General features: G+C 40.2%; 1 protein-coding gene across 1 annotated transcript; it reads right to left on the bottom strand.

Moving 5' to 3' along the window:
* Positions 1-10,303: 10,303 nt before the first annotated feature.
* Positions 10,304-17,636, bottom strand: LOC115816951 (carboxypeptidase Z-like). Its single transcript, XM_030780148.1, is given in 11 exon segments — positions 10,304-10,777; positions 11,100-11,199; positions 11,521-11,660; positions 11,851-11,986; positions 12,229-12,387; positions 12,651-12,812; positions 13,123-13,319; positions 13,720-13,910; positions 15,697-16,099; positions 17,052-17,081; positions 17,560-17,636. Coding segments are annotated over 11 exon segments (1,929 nt in total). The 5' UTR covers positions 17,618-17,636; the 3' UTR covers positions 10,304-10,424.
* Positions 17,637-18,449: the final 813 nt, after the last annotated feature.

Raw genomic sequence — 18,449 nt, 5'->3', positions numbered from 1 at the left:
CCGTTTCATTTGCAAACCTGTGAATTTTACTCTCATGTGAAAAAAAAAAAAAACTGTACCAAAAAGGGCCACATGAGGACTGCAGATTAGCCACAGGCATTAGCCTATTGCTAACAGTTGACCGCTAATACGGTTATGCTAATTCTTTGTTCTGGGGCATATTTCATATGTCGAGCAGCTTTGTTAGCAAGACACAAACCACGGACTATAATTTCATCCGTACATGTGGTCAGATCAACATGGAAAGGGGAGAGATTATTTCTAAATATAAACTATTTCATTGTTCCTGACTCTCACTCAATGAAATGCTTCAGTCATGCAATGCCTTTGGAATTCAGAAACAATAGCAATATTTATTATTATTGTACATTCTTGGTTAAAGTATTATTATTATTAAAATGATATTTTCATTGCAAATTAAATAAAAGCATAACATATTTAGAACTAACATCCTTTTGCTTTTTCAGCAGTTAAAACTTTGAACCTCAGTTATGGTTGTTCTTCCAAAACTAATGCTGAGAATCTCTTCTTCTTCTTCTTCTTCTTCTTTTTCTTCTAATGGAAGGGCAGACCCAAATCCAGGGCCACATATCTTGACTACATTTAGGGCTTGCATTAATGTAACTTTCAAACAAACAGAAAAGAACATTATCAGAGCATTTACATGTTTCCTCAGATCTAAAGACAGTGACAGAAAAAAAAATACAGAACATTGCTCAAAACTTACAGTGAACAGTATGTAAGCAAAGTGTCAGTTTCATTACAGTTAGAACCGTTTCATCCCTGTGTGTTCTAATATCACAACTGGAAACATTCCACATGCTTTTGTAAAACATATAATTGACAATAGGCGGCAACATTTGGAATGAGGATAAAACATCACAGATATGAGCTAAACTACATGACATAAAGACAAATTGTGTTTTTTTAAGGTAATTAGCTTCTGCTTGGTCCTGTCATTTCCATTAAGTGCAGCAAGTCTGGAAAAAAATGGATCGAGAAAACAGAGAGCTTAGGCGTCCCCCAGGGTCAATGCCCACTGAGTCCCGGATTAAAACACCAAAAGAACCCTGGGAAGCGTATATTGATCTGGGCTGACACTTGGTGCTACATTTAGCCCTGCTGTGGATGACGTTGAAAGGCTTAAAGCAGTTAGCTTATGTATCATGCGGTATCTATGAGAAGCATCAACAATGCTATGCTCCCTGTGACTTACACCATCATTATAGGATCAGTTCGGTTCACCCTAACGGCGTATTGCTTTTGACTGGTAATGCATGCTTAAAGGTCATGTGCACAGGATTAAGTTCAATTAACTTTTGCATGCAAACGCAGCAAATCGCTGAAGGCTCTGCAGTCATGTTGATTTTGCAAATGTCTCTAGCTTGCTGTTTGTATGTATTTTGTATGTATGTAAGGCAGCTTCCTTCACGGTGGGCAGGGGTTAAGAAGAGTTAAATACAAATTCATAAAATGGCCGTCAAAAACTATTAATATTTACGTCGATAAAAAAAAAAAATTGGGAATAAGGTTCAATGGAGTAAACACTGTACGCCTGGTTTACACATACAAGTACTGTGTAACTCTACTAGATTCTTACAGGGACTATCAAGTTTTGATGTAGAGATAGTTTGAGTCTTAACTGAAAAATAGACTAGATGTAATATCGTATATGTCAGTCTATGTTAGACACTAGAAACATTCGAGGAGTGCTGACGCGCCAAAATGGGAAGTAGGCACTGATACACTTTACACCGCAACAAAGTGTGCGTGCACCCACACACACACATAGAGATGCTGTGCGATCCGAGAGCTGTTCTTGAACAGTAACGGAGGAACGGAATATACAGGGGTTTGACAAACCAGAGATGAGACACTGAACAATTAATCATATGTGAGGACAAGTCAATTTGAAGTCCAAAACCACCGGCCTGCCTTGACAACCAAATGATTTCATATGAGAGACAGCAGTAGTCTTTAATGTTCTCAATTTCAGCTTACACATAAGACCCCCTCCCCCCACCAGCTGCCCCCAAGCCGGCTGCCCCCCATACCTTGCCATAGTTGCCCTAGACCAAATGACATGAGAAACTATCAGCTAGCTGCAAGAGTTCAACTGTGTCTTCCCAAGTGTTTAGAGCTTCAGCTTCAATTATCACATTGCCGCTTGTTCTTCTATAGCAATCTGTCACTTTTAATAGCTGGTATTTCTTGGTCAAGATCCATTCCGACAAAGAAAATACCCCGCGGATGATTTGATCTTTTCCCTTAGTTTATCTACATAGCAATATCCTCAGCACTGGATTCCCACGAGATCAGGGGCTTCTGTGAAACAGACACTTCATGACTGTAACTGAACTTGTCAGGAGAAATTCAACCCATTCTCCCTGTTGGCCACACCATAAGCCCAATGTAGCGAGATGTCATGGTAATTTACTCTTCAGTGTTTAACGTTACCATTTCACTCCTATTGGTGTCAAGCTCTCCCCAAAGCTACAAACTATGTCTCATACTCTCTGCTTCTCTCCTTTTTTTTCCATTCAAAAACGTCAGCTTCGTTGGAGCCGGGTTTACTCTGACGCGGTTTCGTTTCTCGTCTCTCGTCGTGTCTCTGAGCAGTCTTAGCTTAGTGACAACATGAGCCATTTGAGTCCGTGTCTCGTTTGGTGACGAACGCACTTACGGGGCTGCATCGAATGGAATCTGCAGAGACAGCTTCGCACTCGCCAGGGGTGTTATTATAAGATCCAGCTAGAATCAGAAGTTTTGTCAGATTTGGTTAGGCAGGGCGCAGTTAAAAAGCTTAAGCTAGGCATCTGTGCACTCAACGATGCATCAACGACTCCCTGTATGACAGCTTAAGTAGCTGATTGTAATGTCAAAATGTTCCCAGCACTCGAGGCTACCTCCCCTCCCCCACGCCTCTGCACACATAGACACACACGTCTTCCTGGCTTTTATGTGACTTAACGAAAGGACATGACGATAGTATGCATTAAAATCAGGAACACTCATGTTCGATTGCGCGTTTTATTCGGTCCACAACTTAATGCATAGAACGAGACGTGCTGCAGCTACCTAAGACCAGGGTAGACCAGGACCGTGTTTCTGACTTGAGTCATCAACCGGAGAACGTAACATCATAAGTTGTTCATTGTAGAGCACAATATAGTGATATCTCATTAGAAAAAAAAAAACAAAACAAAGGGAAAAAAAGTTTAATCAACATCAAGAATTTCACATAATTTGCCTTGTATTTGGGTTCAAATGTTAACCTCTTATACTGGCTCTGAAGTCCCTCTCAGACTTTTCCCAGAAACAAAGAACACCACACTGTTGCAATCAGGTCAGAGAAATGCTAAAATCTGCTAAAAATGGATTGTGAGTGGAGAAAAACAAAACAAAACAAAACAAAACAAAAGAACAAAAACAATTGATAACGCACATGTTGTCCTTGTGAGAGACAATATAATAAACAACAAGTGTTTGTTTTATTAGTGCAAAGGTTGAAATAACTTATGTGATGAAAAGATGTGGCATTAACGTCATACGCGCCAAGAACATTCTAAGATCTAGCGCGTTGTCTTGCAACAATTTATTCAAAGATAACCAAAAACAACAACAACAGCAACAAAATAACCCTTGTTTTCTGTCTGCTTTGTGATATGCGACTAGGCTGAAAATCGAGGTGGGATTGAAGGTATTAGAGATGATCCCGGACTGATTAAAACCTGCACAAATTCCGGGGTATGATACTTCAAACTGGCTGACAGAACAAGGAAGTGAACTGCTGTGACTTGTAAACAGATATTTTTGACTGAAAGCGAAGTAGCGAGCGTGTGCTTAACCGCGCAACGTGATGTCTTTCAAGATTTGCCAGACTCAACCTGTGAGTTTATGACAGCCAAGATCTGACTCACCTCAGAATGAACTGTTTTTTTTCTTTTTTCGCGAATAAGGAAAACAGATTCCGACCACAAAGCTGATATTAAGCAAATGTTTGGGAGTTATTTTATTCACCAGACACATTCAGCTTCTCTGATATCCCTCCAAAAGCTGTTAACACCTTATCTTAGACTTCAGACTTGATTTACTGAAGACTTTGCCATGTGCAGATATTTTCTGTGCAAAAGTGGTGACTAATATTTATACTATAAGTATTTAATCTAATTTTTGCACAGGAAAAAAGCTCACCTGCACAAACTGGTTTTGTGTGTACAAATCTTATTATCATGTATTAGTAAATATAATGTTATTTTTTATCATGATACAATAACATGTAACCTTTGAAATGATATTCAGGTCTCCTCTTTGCACACAGCCAAATCACTTTGAAAGAAAATCTGCAGTGTTTTTGTTTAATCTGTGTATTACGTAGATGTATTCACCACTGCCACAAAGAGCCGAAAATCAAAGCAGTACCTCTTCAATCACATAGTTCAAAACTGAAGTCAAACAAAACAGTTCTGATCCACCTCATGTAGTTCTCTCACTTGTGAAGAACTGCCATGTGACTCTTTAAATGAATTATTTGATTTAAACTGTAGACCTTGTTTTAATCCAGAGAGGTACTGTGTGTTCTAGGTTACATAAGAGCCCATGAAACAGTTATCAGGACAGGGCTGGAACACCATTAGCCGCAGGGCTGTATCTAATTGAACTGAATTTACCTCAGTTAGTATTTACAGAGTCAGGCTGAGTGGCATAATGAGAAATGGCTATTTATGCAAACAGGAATCCATTACAAATCACCCTTAAGCACCTCCATCCAAAATACATCGTAAAAATACCTTTACGATGCGTTTGACTCTGGCCAAAGTGGCACAGACTCTGTTGAGCAGCTATTACAAACATTTGGAATTGAAATAGTTGTTTTAAATGCTTTTTTAATGCCTTGTACACTCGACATTTATCAATGGTTCATCTGTAATCTTAACGAAATTGTAACAGCAATATGTCCAATAGAAAGAGACAAAATGCTGATAACTCTGCTCAGTTTTTTTTGTTGCTGATAATCAAATGTACATTAGAAGGCTTTATTTTCAGTTGTTTCAGCTTTTATAAACTGATATTCAGGGAATGCAATAAAGTAAAAGTGTACTAAAAGCACAAACGGCTGTGTACTGAGTTCAATATCTGGTTTTAGATCCATCTCTTGAAGATACCTCTTTTATATCACTGAAATTTGATCTGAAAGCTCCTGCCCTGAGCTGGGCAGACCTTCTGTTCTGTCTGCTCTGCTCTCTGTGAAACCAAAGGGTGTTGCGCTGTTCCTGCTAGCCTTGATTCTTGTCTGTCAGGTGTTTGGCAGAGAAGAAGGTCCAAAGAGGCAGTTATTATCTGGCAACCTCAGACACTGGAAAACTCCAACCCTCATACAATGACAGCTGCTTAATGACAATCAACTGAAAAACCCCGCAGACCTTTGAATGTGAAAAATAAGGACATACTGGTTTTTAGAAGCATCAAAAACAAAAATGAAAAAAAAAAAACAACCCCAAACAAACAATGTCTTGTTCTTTGCCTGAGCCAACATGAACCGCTAGATTTTAGTATGTAATACTAGAAAAAACGAGGTAATTACCCTTCAAAGTCCTCAAACATTCAATCTATCCAAAAAAATAGACATTCTTACCAAGTTCATTGGAGTAAGAATAAGTGGTGTATGTCTGTCCTATAATGGATCAGTATCACAAATGTATCTCTGATTACTAATGTCACTTTCTTCAGCTAATAATCAAGTGAGAAAGTGGTATCTTCTGGTTATCCAGAAATGGAGTTGGCAAACACGCACAATGATTTTTAACATTTTTATATTTAAATAGTATAAACTTAATTTGGGACAATTAGACTAATTTTTACACAATATTTGCTTTTATCCATCTATACCCTCTTATAACTGAGGAGTAGAGGGAGAATGGATGAAAAAGAAAGAGAGCCAGTTGAGGACTTGGGGTCTTCTCAAACGGTGCCTCTGTATCTTGTTCTCTGGTTATAGAAAATGTCTGGACCTTTAGGCTTTGGCTTTGATCCTGAGCTAAGGGGACATAAGGAGTTTGAGAGCAAAAATGAAAACAAACCCGAAAGGGGACATGTACATGAACAAAAGCCCGCCAGTGGACCGTGAGCAACTTTAACAGACACATAAGTGTCGGGGTCAAGCTTGAACTCCTGAGCCTATTCTCCACAGTGACCTGTAATCGTCACGCTTGCATAGAGAAAATCAAATAAAACAATATGGACCGTAACTGGAGAAATCACCAGCTTTCGGTAAGCCTCCTTAACAGCCATTGTGTCTGGCGCTCACGTTGCACTCCTGTTTACGGTAGGAAGTGACTTTTCAGAAAACGAGCAGCTGCGTGTCACGCTCTTCTGTGTCAAAGGATCTCTGCGCTATTAAAAGGCAATGACATTAACTTAGTAGAACCTGCTGTGTTACAGCTGAAGAATTTTTTTAAATATAACTGCCTCGCGCTCGACTTGCTGCATTATCTTTGCTTCACATGTTGGGCTCAAGTTTGCTCAAGGTCCGTAAAAAAAAAAAGAGTGGCTTATTATCGCCTCCCCAAGTAGTTGCCTGCACATGTACATTCCAGTAATTGCTGCCGTTGAGCGGACTGAATTAGGGATGACACGGGGCCATTGTGAGGAAATCAAATGATGTTTTTCTATTATGTTAGTTTGGTTGAGCACTGCGAATCGTCCCTGTAAGTTTTCTGAGGCCAGAGCTTTGCAAAACAGTGAACACACTTTTGCAGGAGAGAGCTTTCTCTTCCCCGTTAAAACCAAGCCTGGAGAGATGAGTCGCAGGACTATTTGGTAGACAGACATAATTAAGATGCTCTAGTTTTGTTTTACATGCTCTATTTTTACACGTCTAGAAATGTAGGGACGGATCTAAGATTTTACAGTGTTTTTATACGAACACATAGACAAAATTATTGACTGTAACCTCGACATGTGTAAAACTGCAAAATATCCTCATTAGGGGGAAATGCCTTCCTTTGAAACATAAAGATTACTATTTAGATGTAGTCTTTGTTTGTCTTTGTTTCTAAACTCAATACCGTTCATACGTGACAGCTTAGCGTTGCCTGGCAAGAGGATTTGGTCTCACTATTAGGCATTAAATAAATTGGAGCTTATGGAAGAGATTCAGTGAACTGAAATGAAGCAGAACTAGCAATCGACTACCTGTGAGTCGCTTGATGCTTATTCAACATGACAGGGGAGGGCAGAACCATGCAACTTTCTCAGCCTAAGTAATTGGTGACCTAGAACCCCACCCTCACATGGGTAAGCTGTTTGAGAGAGCAGTTTCCTAAAAATGCCTACAGGTCTGCTCAACCAACGATTGTCCTGCTCTCCTTCTAAAACATTTGACCCTTCCCGCATAACTTTCCCCTCATTTAAATATACACATTACATCATAAGCACTGTTTACACTTTGACACTGTCACTAATAACAGCCTCAGGGACTACATTGTGTTCTGAAATGCGTAAAATGATTGACTTATTGTACCCATCACAAACTGAATTTATGTGTCTGAGGACAGGAAAAAAGAATGTGTAATTCCACCTCGAATCCACAGGATAGTGATTTGCACATCATGCAGTGTATTAGTATTGTCATGTGACACACATGACCACACAATCACCGAGTCACGTTTATTGATGATCCGAGATCATCTCATGACATCGAGAAAACGTTTTAACCGCTTTAGTGCGGTTCTCTGATCCACTGCTGCTCTGGACGCCTGGTGCCTCCCATTATTGGTTGGTTTCGCTGTTCAAATCAATTTGTCTCCAGTGAGGGCAAATAATTGCAAAGCAAACAAATGATCTCTGCCACATTGAACTTGCTTCCCTACCAGGCCTCAGCTCCCCTTGGTGCCCAGAGAGCTCTTTTATAGTCCTATTGCTCCGTGGATATACCACCATCCCTTGTCAATACTGCTCATATATATATATATATATATATATATATATATATATATATATATATATATATATATATATATATATACACACACACACACACACACACACACACACACACATATACGTACCTACATACATACATACATATATAAATTATAAATATATAAATTGTCGAGTGTACAAGGCAGTATACTATTCATATTCACATAAAAGTCAGAAACTTATATACTGTTTTAGCTATAACAGGGACAACAGTTTCAAATTAAAAAAAAAAAAAAAAAAAAGCTTTTTTTTCCCCACTCAAAACTAAGACGAAACTGCTATCAGACATGATGTAGAGAGACTATGAGAGTCTATTACTACTTGCTATTTCTTTTTGCTTGGTGCTAGAGATCTTCGAGAAAGTCACTCACTGGATGTTTGGTACATTAGTCAATCCCCACAGGCCGTTAGATCCCAATAACGACACAGCCTGTTATGTACATTCATGGAGGTTTCCAGTATGTTCAGTCTGAATTATGGAGAGGGCTGTTACCTAAGATTAACATAACCCAAAGAGGCTGTGTTTATTTGTCATACGTTGTCTCAAAGACGAGCGCAAAGAGTAGACGCGACGGTTTTGTGACTATATCATCTAAAAGCACAGTCTTTCGTACTTAGATATCTGCTGCAGGCTTGGCTCTCAAACATGCAGACAGATGGGTGTAGTGCTGAGTAGCACAATGGAAGCGGAGTCTTGGGAATGGGAATGGAGTCAAATGGAAATGTGGCATTCATTTCAACATACTGTGCTTTAAATGATCGGAGTGAGCCTTTATTAAATGAGCGTAAAAAATGATAAAAAGCGAGGTTTTTATTTATTTTTTTTTGTAATTGCACAAACAACACATCCTTTACCGTGAGACCTTGTGTACCAAGGTAAAGTCAATTGCTACAGTTTACCGTGATACAGACCATTTTAATTCTCCAGTCCTGTGGCCATCCTTCTTCCTTTAGAGAATCAGTTAAAAACAATCTGTATTAGTAAGCGATGATTTTCAATATTAGTTGTAACACTGAAATACCTTAAAAGTAACCTGGTTTCGTATGATGTCAAATTCGAGACACGTGTGATGACAAGCTTGTGCAATGCCATTATTGGGATTACACCGCCCCCTACAGATCACTTTGCTGTATCTCCATTAAAAGGTAGGGCGTACATACTTTGTCACCATCCTTAGGGACCATGAAGTAAAGCTGCAGAGTACAAAGACATTATTTTGCCCAGTGAAAGGTTTTATAACAGTCATGAAAGGAATTTGAGCTGAAATATTTGTTTTTCCAGTTTCTCCACCGAGGGCCTAGAGCAGGTTAATTAAACCTGACGACTCGGGGGGTGGGGGTTGTTTTGTGCTCGGTAGCGTCCTCTACTGTTCACCAAAAACCTGCAACATTTCTGTGCTTCCTAAATTATGTTTTATGCTGACTTTCAAACAGACACAAAGAGATATAATGAGATTTTATACTTTTGCCTGTCTTCTACAGGGGCATGGTTTTATGAATGAATCATTCATTTGAAATATACTTAAAATTACATGGCCTGATTAACTCATCCTTTTCTCCTGCAGATATATAATTGATTCCAGACCCTTGGGCACTCTTTGATTACAGAATTGATTCATGTTTTATCAACAGCACTACATTTTTCTTGTCTTTCAAACAAAGTATAACTCATCCTTCCTTCTTAAGATATGTCATTGATTTGAGACCTTTTTGATGAGAAATCATCTTTTCTGAACTTCTTTTACATTCTTCTGTCATTCTCTGGAAAAAGTATATGTAGCACAATAACCTTCAAGTCAAACTTGTTGCTAGTAAACTGAAATTATTTATTTATTCCTGCTCGTGCTTATACAGTACACTTCCCTAAGCTTTCTAAACAAAAATGTATGGAATGGCTAGACTTACATAGATTAGTGTTTGAAATGTGGATGTTATTTTTTTTAATTTCTTCGACCCAATGTTTGACATGGAAAAGTAGCAAAATGGACGATAAACAACTTGCTTGATTCCGTCTCAAGTTTGATTTGAGTCTGATTCCACAAGAATAAGAGGAGGATTACATTGTATCTAACTCTTATTAAAACAAACAAACAAACACACACACAAATATTAAGCTGGTCTCAAAAATATATTTATTGACAAGTATATACATGTAGATGAACATAATTTTGTGAAAATTTGTGAAAAAAAAAAAGTTCTCAAGACAGATCTCAAAGCATCTCCTTCAATGTTAATCAGCTTCAGTGTGTTTTTTTCCCCCCTCACAGACATGCATATAATGATATACTGACTTCATATATGACATTAATATCGACATCATTCAAAAAACACCGGCACATCAACAAACAAGTTGAACGGAAAGCCTTGGGCCTCAGGTGAGGAAAAAGCGAAACGAGACAAGTATCGGCAAGTATTACTAGACGGAGCCACTAGATGGCGCTCTAGGAGTTCTTCAAAAGCCAGGTGGGGGCCAGGTTGCCGGTGCGGGCAAAGTACGGCCACCACCAGGGTTTCTCCTGTCTTTCCTCTTCATCCTGCACCACGTGTTCGGGCGTACTGTAACGCTCGTATTGGTTGAAGGGGTCGAATCGATCGTAAGAGCCCATGGCCGGGATGTTGTATTCCTCGATGTCCGGCTCCAACACGGCCTTTTTCAGCACGAAGTCCACGCGGCCCGCCTTCTGCATGCGCGACGGCAGGTGAACCTTCTTTACGGCTCTGGTGTAACCGGGGGCTGAAGCTGTCACGATGTGAATGCCAGGAGTTAAGAGTCTCCAGTAGTCTCCATCCTCAGCTATCCACACAGGGAAAGAAATTCTGTTCAGCTCTCAAAAAAGCTACTGAAAGATGTACAAGAACTCTACAGTATATCACTGTTTTTTGCATAGTCTGGGTTGTGGTAAATTAGGGATTAATCATCATTTGGAGGATGGGCATCAAGTATTTTCTTTTTCTGATAGTTGGCATTTCGTCTAAGTAATCACACAGAAAGGTTCTTCAGTTACATACATTTTATGAAGAGTAATTATGCGCGTGCCGATTTCAACACAGTGCTCTATTAGATCATGCTGCATGGGCCAGCAAGGCAATAATGAATGTTTTGTATTTTATTGTACCTGTAGTGACGTCATGTCGAATCCCTTTGACCGAAACTCTGGCGCCCTTGATCCCGTTTCCATCTTCATCTTTCACGACTCCCTTTAGTCCCCGATGTACCTGGAACACACGAGGACACGCAAACAAGGACGCTGAGACCCGTTACCGCGGCGTACGCAGTGAATGAGTTAAAAAGAAAACAAAACAAAAATAAGAAAGTTTTTCATGTGAAAGAAATATCATAGTTATAGAATATGGTTTAGGAGTAGTCATATAACATGTCATGTACATTTTAAATACCTGTGCGTTAACAACATGTGAATATTTTCCATAATCATAAATGTTAAAGTTATGAGTGTCAGACACTGGGGTATTTTTAACAGAGTACTACCTCTGGTTTTCACAATTTAATTTATTCACAAAGACAGGAAGTGATCTCACCGACTCCATAAAACTCAGCAGTGCTTCTTTATTATCCTGCCAGCCCATGTACAGTTCATCCTCAGCTGGAAATTTCTCACAGCCAAGCTCAACGGTAATCTCAAAGCAATTTGTGTGAAGGTAGTTGAAGTCTGACATTCCTGTTCAACATAAAGGAAATTATCCCTCTCAGATCTTCACAAACAACCAAAGAATCAAACGGCAGTAAGAGTATAGCATTATAACAAGCCTCTGATATCTACACCTAAATTGTCTGATTTTTCAAATTTGGGAAATGGCACCAAAATCAAGAGGTTGTAATGTGGTAAGAATCAGGATTGAGAGACTTACCTCCTTTTATGCTGTACCACTCTGCACCGTTAACAATCCCCCCTTTGTCCACGAACTTGGCGCCGCAGCGGTGTGGGTTAGCGTTTGACATGGTGGTGTGGGCGTTGGCATACGTTCTGGCTAACTGCTTAAACACCTGTGATGAAAAAGTCACCATTTTAACAACCGCTCACAGCCATGTGAAATGGTTCATTTTATTCGCTGAAGTGAGAGGCGAGAACATCAAATTTACAAGATGCGTTTACAACCTTCTCGACGGCGGGCAGCATTCCTAGAACTGTGATAAGTAAAGCGCTCAGTAAAAAAGTAAGCGTTGTTATTGTATTGTTAAAAACATGGTGTTTTATTGTTTTTGTTTTTTTAGTTAGAAGTGCTCACCTGTTCATCTGGAGTAGAGGAGAACATGTTTTTTTCCTGGGGATGCTTTGAGAGGTCATAGGGGTAGGAGATGACCAGATCTCCCCCATGAAAATTAGCAGAGAGAACAAATGGGATGGAACGTATCCACTTCATGACAGAGTATGTCTCCGGAGCCACCTGAAACACACACACACACACACACACACACACACACACACAGACTTGTCACTTTGAAAAATGTTCTGAACTAGTATTGTTAGTGAAATACTTTGTTAGGTCTGTATTATTAATAATTTGTAACTTGTAACTGAATCATTCAGTGTTCATTAATACCCAAATTAATATCAGATAGAATATTCATCAGTTGCTTCTGATTAGAATATTCAGTTTCATGGCCTGAGTCATAAAAAACTTTACTGTAAAACAGTAATAACTCATACCTTACCAAACCAGTAGGCGTCTGGGATCGGAATGTGATCGCTACGATATCTCTTGTGCCTACGGCGGCCGTAGACGATGGAGGTGAGGTCCGGAAAATTCCTGTTGAGGTCGATATTCTGAGCATTCATTCGGCCAATGCTGTACCTGTTATAATCAGGCCTCTGTAAGCACGACAAGAGAGTGAACCGGTTACAATCTGAATACACGTTAAAGCTCATGGTATTTTTCACTGTCCTACTTTCCTCTGGAAAGAATTCACAGAAGCATGTAAATGATCCTCAACATCTGCTTTCGGTTCATTTGTGCTTTTCGTCGTTTGACCACAAACTAGACTGGAACATTATGTTTGACCTATAGTCACCATTTCAGCTGCGCTACGCAGAGGTGTATAAGGCTGCGCTACCCACTGAACGCATGCAAGCTCATACAGTCTCCTACCACATCATAGTCGAAGTCAGATCCGCCCTGGGCCTCGGAAGAGGCCATCTCGTAGCCGTCGGGGTTCATGGAGGGCAGGATGTGGATGCGGGTGTTGTTGATGAGCGTCTGGATCCTGGTGCTGCCCAGCAGGTACTCAGAGCACAGGTACTGGGTGAGGTAGATCAACAGCTCTCTGCCCAGCGCCTCATCTCCATGCATGTTCCCGATCAACTTGACTTCTGGTTCCACTGCCCGGGCAGACGGAGGCAGAGGCAGAGAGAGAAGCAGCGCGTGAGCGACACTAAAGGAGGAAAAATCTAAGACGTGTTTTACAACTTCTCTTCGAAATAAGCTCAAATGATTTTGACCTTTTTTACCTCGCTGGGGATTGGACCCTTGCTTGGTACTTCTGAGCTGTGTGTGTGTTCTATTTTAAAAAGCTTACATCACCTTTCTGCCCAAACACACATAAAAAACTGGGACTCCCGCTTTGCACGTCTCCCTCTCGGACCAGATTTTTTCTTTTTCTTTTTTTTTTTTTTATGGGAGGATCGCTAAACTGTCCATAGATGTTTGCGAATAATCTTCCATATTTGGTCGCCCCACAGCCGTCAAGCCTAGCTTGTTCAGCTCCTCCTCGACACTTACGAAACTCGTGTTCCCCGGGGTTGTTTGAAAACTCGATCACCAGCAGGTCTTTGCCCTCGAAGCTTCGTCCGATGCTGTAGGTGCGAGAGATGTGGGAGCAGCGGGCAGCGGTCTTCTTCAGGATGTTTACCATCTGGGAATTTGAGTGATACGTGAACTGGATGATGGTGGAGGGTTCCTCGGGGGACATGCTGGCCAGGGCCATTTCCTGTCTCGCTTTAAATTAGATCAGACTGATTTGAATTAGACATATGCAACAACAAAGACATCCTGATATACGGGGGGGGGGGGGGGGGGGGGGGGGGGGGGACGTTACCTACTGTAAACAGTCCACAATAACATTACAATGCAATGGCTATGCCATTATAGTGATGAAAAAAGGAACTGCTCAATCAGGGGCATTTGTAACGAGATAAACAGACGCATGAATCGTGTAGTGGTTTAAGCGATAGATGTTTAGTCACGTTTCGAAACAACGTTCAGCACGAACAAGTTGTTTTCCTTGCATTCTCAATCACTGTATCATTTATAATTGCCAAAGCAATAAATTCATCAATCTTGAGTCAGCACAACAATGAAAGGGGACATTGTGTTTTTGTAAGAGCTTTACTGTTCTAGCTTTAACCAGACCATAATTATTTATAGTCTAATAAGGTCAAAATGTTGTTTGCTAATGCAACAATAATTGCACTTCAAATGAATGAATATAATGGATCAAAGACCCCACAAATACACTTTGAATAGTAACTGGCATCAAAAGACATGAAAGAAAAACTTAATAGGTAAAAGCCAATGCCAAACATGTGTTTGTGTTTTAGGTTTGCTTGCAAACGATTACCACAAACAGCAAAAAAAAAAAAAAAGAATTTTGATGCCACATTGACAATACTGAAGTAGCTGACTTTTAGACACTCCCACTGTGTTAAGAAAACATCACAACAAAGTGTTTTCCAACATCATTTGACACTGGGCCTCTACTTCTGCAGTAGACTGGTGAATCCCAAAAGCCCTGGTCACACAAAGCCATCAACACAGATAGTCATGAGTAACTTAACCAAGCCCTGTTTTGAGGGAATACTGTTATTTCTTCATTTTATATGTGTGGTTGATTTGAGGCACATTGTAAGGTCTGTTTATGATTACATTACAGCCTGGAAGAAGTTCAAATAAAATGTTTACATTCATCTATGTGACACATAAACACATGTGGGTTCCAGTCTGAGCTGTGCGAATGATAGGAACTTCAAAGCGGAGTTAAGACCGCGTTGGGACTTCACACTCCATTACCCACAATGTCACTGTTCCATAAAGAATGTCTGGGTGTAGTTGGTCCAAAGATAGAGGCTTTTTTCCCCTCTGTGTTACCAATAACAACTGAAAACATTGCGACATTATTGGACTGAAATGGAACAGTGTGACTCTTTCATTTGAGTACACATAGAATTCACTGGTACAGTCCCTGTAGCACTACCCCGTAAACTAGATTTGTGTCTCGAATCAAAAGGTTGAGAAGAAAAGACATTTACATTAAGGCTCATCTGGACAGATGCGCAGATTCTTAGGGATCAACTGAAAATACCACGGAACATAAATATGCCATGATAAAAGCTACTGCAGTCACGATACCGAGAACATACCGTGACAAAAACTATTTCAACTATTTACTTTACCTTTCCTTTACCCTCAAGGCTGACAGCAGTTTTCTTTTGTCCTAATAACTGTTAAATTACTAAAATGACAAAAAATTAAGCCACAAATATAATATGGAAATGTTAATAATGTTTATCTGGGATGAAACCAATAACATCATCAAAGACTTGTGGCTTGTAAACACTGACCAATCACCAACTATGTTAGTGGAGTAACACAAGATAACAAAGGTCGCATAGAATTGGTTAAATGAGGCATTCCGTGGCTAAACTGATACCACGCTAGCGCAAACACAAGAGAAACTCTGTCACTCCGCCTTAGATTTACGCCACTCGTCCTTAATCGGGATAATTACCGTGCAGGCCTTCCAGAGGGTCATGGCAGTCTTCCTCTTCGCTAACGAAGAAGCGATCGCAGTCCAGGAAATAGGGCCAAGCCATGTCGATTCCCTCGAAAGCGTGGGCACAGTTTTTACGTACCGTCTCGCAGGTGCTACGACACGGCCTCTGAACCTTGTCCTGCTTGCAGTGAGGCGCAAGCACAGAGCAGCCTAGCATGCGGACGTCGGGCATACACTCGCCCTTCAGGAGAGCGTGGACCACGCTGAGCAGAAGATACTCTGTGCTCGTCTCCGTTTCCTCGCGGTTCTTATGGTCCAAGATGTTGGGGAACATGGTTTTGGTGTAGGGCATGTCATCGCAGTAGGATAGCACGACGTCAGTGCACTTGGCTTAAGCAGACAGACGGGTGTGAATGGGTAGATAAGGAGAATGACTTGCATTAGCAGTTCACACGAAGTCACAACTGATACAAGACTGCAAAACTGTATCCCTTTTCTTCAGCCCTATGTCGTTAAAAACTGTCTGTTATAAAAGTGTTATGCTACTATCATAGTAGGTGTCATAAGCAATCATAATGGCATTTGTCAAGTTATTTACATGACGCGGTATCTGGCATATCACTTTTCTTGCCGCCACATCACTCTGTCATGTCTTGTTGGAGTTTCCATGGGACTTATGTATGTTACCAGAAAGTAATAGCCTAGTTCACTAACATGACACACTGCTTACCAAAATGTTCTTTTGCAGATAATTTTAAGAGACAGAGCCTGTCCTTAAACCCAACCTCAGGGCGAGACGTGTGGTTGGTACTCATTACAGATATTCAATCTTTTCCTTTGGATTAAGATTTCAATATTTTATAATGCTATCGATCATAAGTACATCTGTTTTGTAGGAGAAAGGTGAGGCCTTCAAGGCCAAAAGATGATTCCATTTCATCGCCCTGTTACTTGAATTCTTAAAATAGGAAACTATTGAATAGGCTTTCCCTCATCAAATTGGCATGACAGTGTCTTATTTGTCTGTTCACCAGATTTCTATCTTGGTTAGACTACAAGTCTTATGCCAGAAGTCTGCAGAGAGGGCTTCTTAATTTCACTCTCTGATCATATTCATAGCCTGTTGAGGAAAATCGTTTGGGTCATTTTGACACCATAATAACCAAGCTGTTGATAGTATTTTTACTGTACACAATATATTATATATAATATATATAATTTACAGGTGTTCGAAGTCTAAACAATAACTGCAGATATTTTGACATAACTATCTGCTTATAGATTTTGTTGAACAGAAATCTGCTCATCATGTATCAAATCATGAAATATAGAACCCACTCACGTTTTTCATGAACGTTTGCTCTGCATCTCCCTGCAAAACAAAGCAGTATTTTAGTGAATTTTTAAGAATTTCAAATGACGGTGTTATTCTAACACTAGAGGGCATTCAAAATGACCTATCACTGTACCTGACATTTAACTGAATTCGTGACTAGCAAGTTGTATTAACTTGTGTTTGTTTTTAACTGGAGGGTCTTTTAAAAGTATTCGCTGAATGCCCAGTCATCAATGTAAACTACGCTTGGAAAATTAGCACACTGAGCGACTCTGCTGATTATTCATACATCTGTTGCCAAATACCTTTGATTTATGATCTAACACTACTGCTGTTGTTTGCATATTTAAAACCACTATTTGCTCTCACATGGCATGTTCTGTTCTGCCACTGACCATTCAAAGTTTTATTGTCAAGGAATCATAAGTGATCATTTCAAACAGCCCCCACACATGCTACAATGTGTGTTATGTATAAGGTACAGGGCAATTTATCTTAAGCGCGGGTACATTACCTAGAAATTCGTCTCCAGGTTCACAACGTAGTGGGCCACACCAGACAACCGCTGCCATTAAATTCAGGAGTAGCACGGCATTCGTTTTCACCAATTTGTAACCCATATCGACTCTGATGTGGCACTTACACGCTCAAGCCGTTTTTAATTAGGCTAGCGGAAACTTTTAGAGTTTCTCCTTAAAGTGAGTTTTGTGTGCGTGTTACGGTCGCCTGCCAAGTTAGGCTACTCAAGAAAAAAAATTAAAAGATGGTAAACAGAAAGTCGTAAACTTGAAGATAAGCTGTCCTCTTCTGAAACACTTTCATCGGACAAGGTACCTCCGGATGATGACTCCAAGAAAAATAGCACAGAAGAAAAAACTACAGTAGCCTAGTAGCCTAAGGCGACGCGACAGAAAGATAGGGAAAAAGTCCGCTTGTTCACTCGTATGAAAGTATTACAAAATATTCACTACAGCGTGTCTACACCATTAGAAAGTTCAGTTTGTGTTCCTCCTGATATCCCCTCGCCCTCAGATCTCAGAAAAGACACTGTGAAGACGCCAGTCGACTCTTCACACCCTAGTAGGAACGTCAAAATTCCCCAGGGTCTGGGAGACGTTAGGTCATTCTCCTAACTTGCTCCTAACTTGGAGGAATTCTCTGGACGCTGTTTAACTGCTGACCGACATGTGCAGTGTTGATAAAATGCGCTGTTTAAACAACGTGTTGTTGAAACCCTAAACTACTTCCCTGTCCCACACCACAGTAAAGTTCCATTACTCTAATCAAAGACACATCTCATATGTTTAAAAACAGTCTCTCTCTCTCTCTCTCTCTCTCTCTCTCTCTCCCTCTCTCTCTCTCTCATTTTATCTTGCAGCACAAGGAATGGCAAAGGACTTGAAA

The sequence above is a fragment of the Chanos chanos genome, chromosome 7 (genome assembly GCF_902362185.1).
Source record: "Chanos chanos chromosome 7, fChaCha1.1, whole genome shotgun sequence".
Lineage (NCBI taxonomy): Eukaryota > Metazoa > Chordata > Actinopteri > Gonorynchiformes > Chanidae > Chanos > Chanos chanos.
This window is presented reverse-complemented; position numbering and strand designations above follow the sequence as displayed.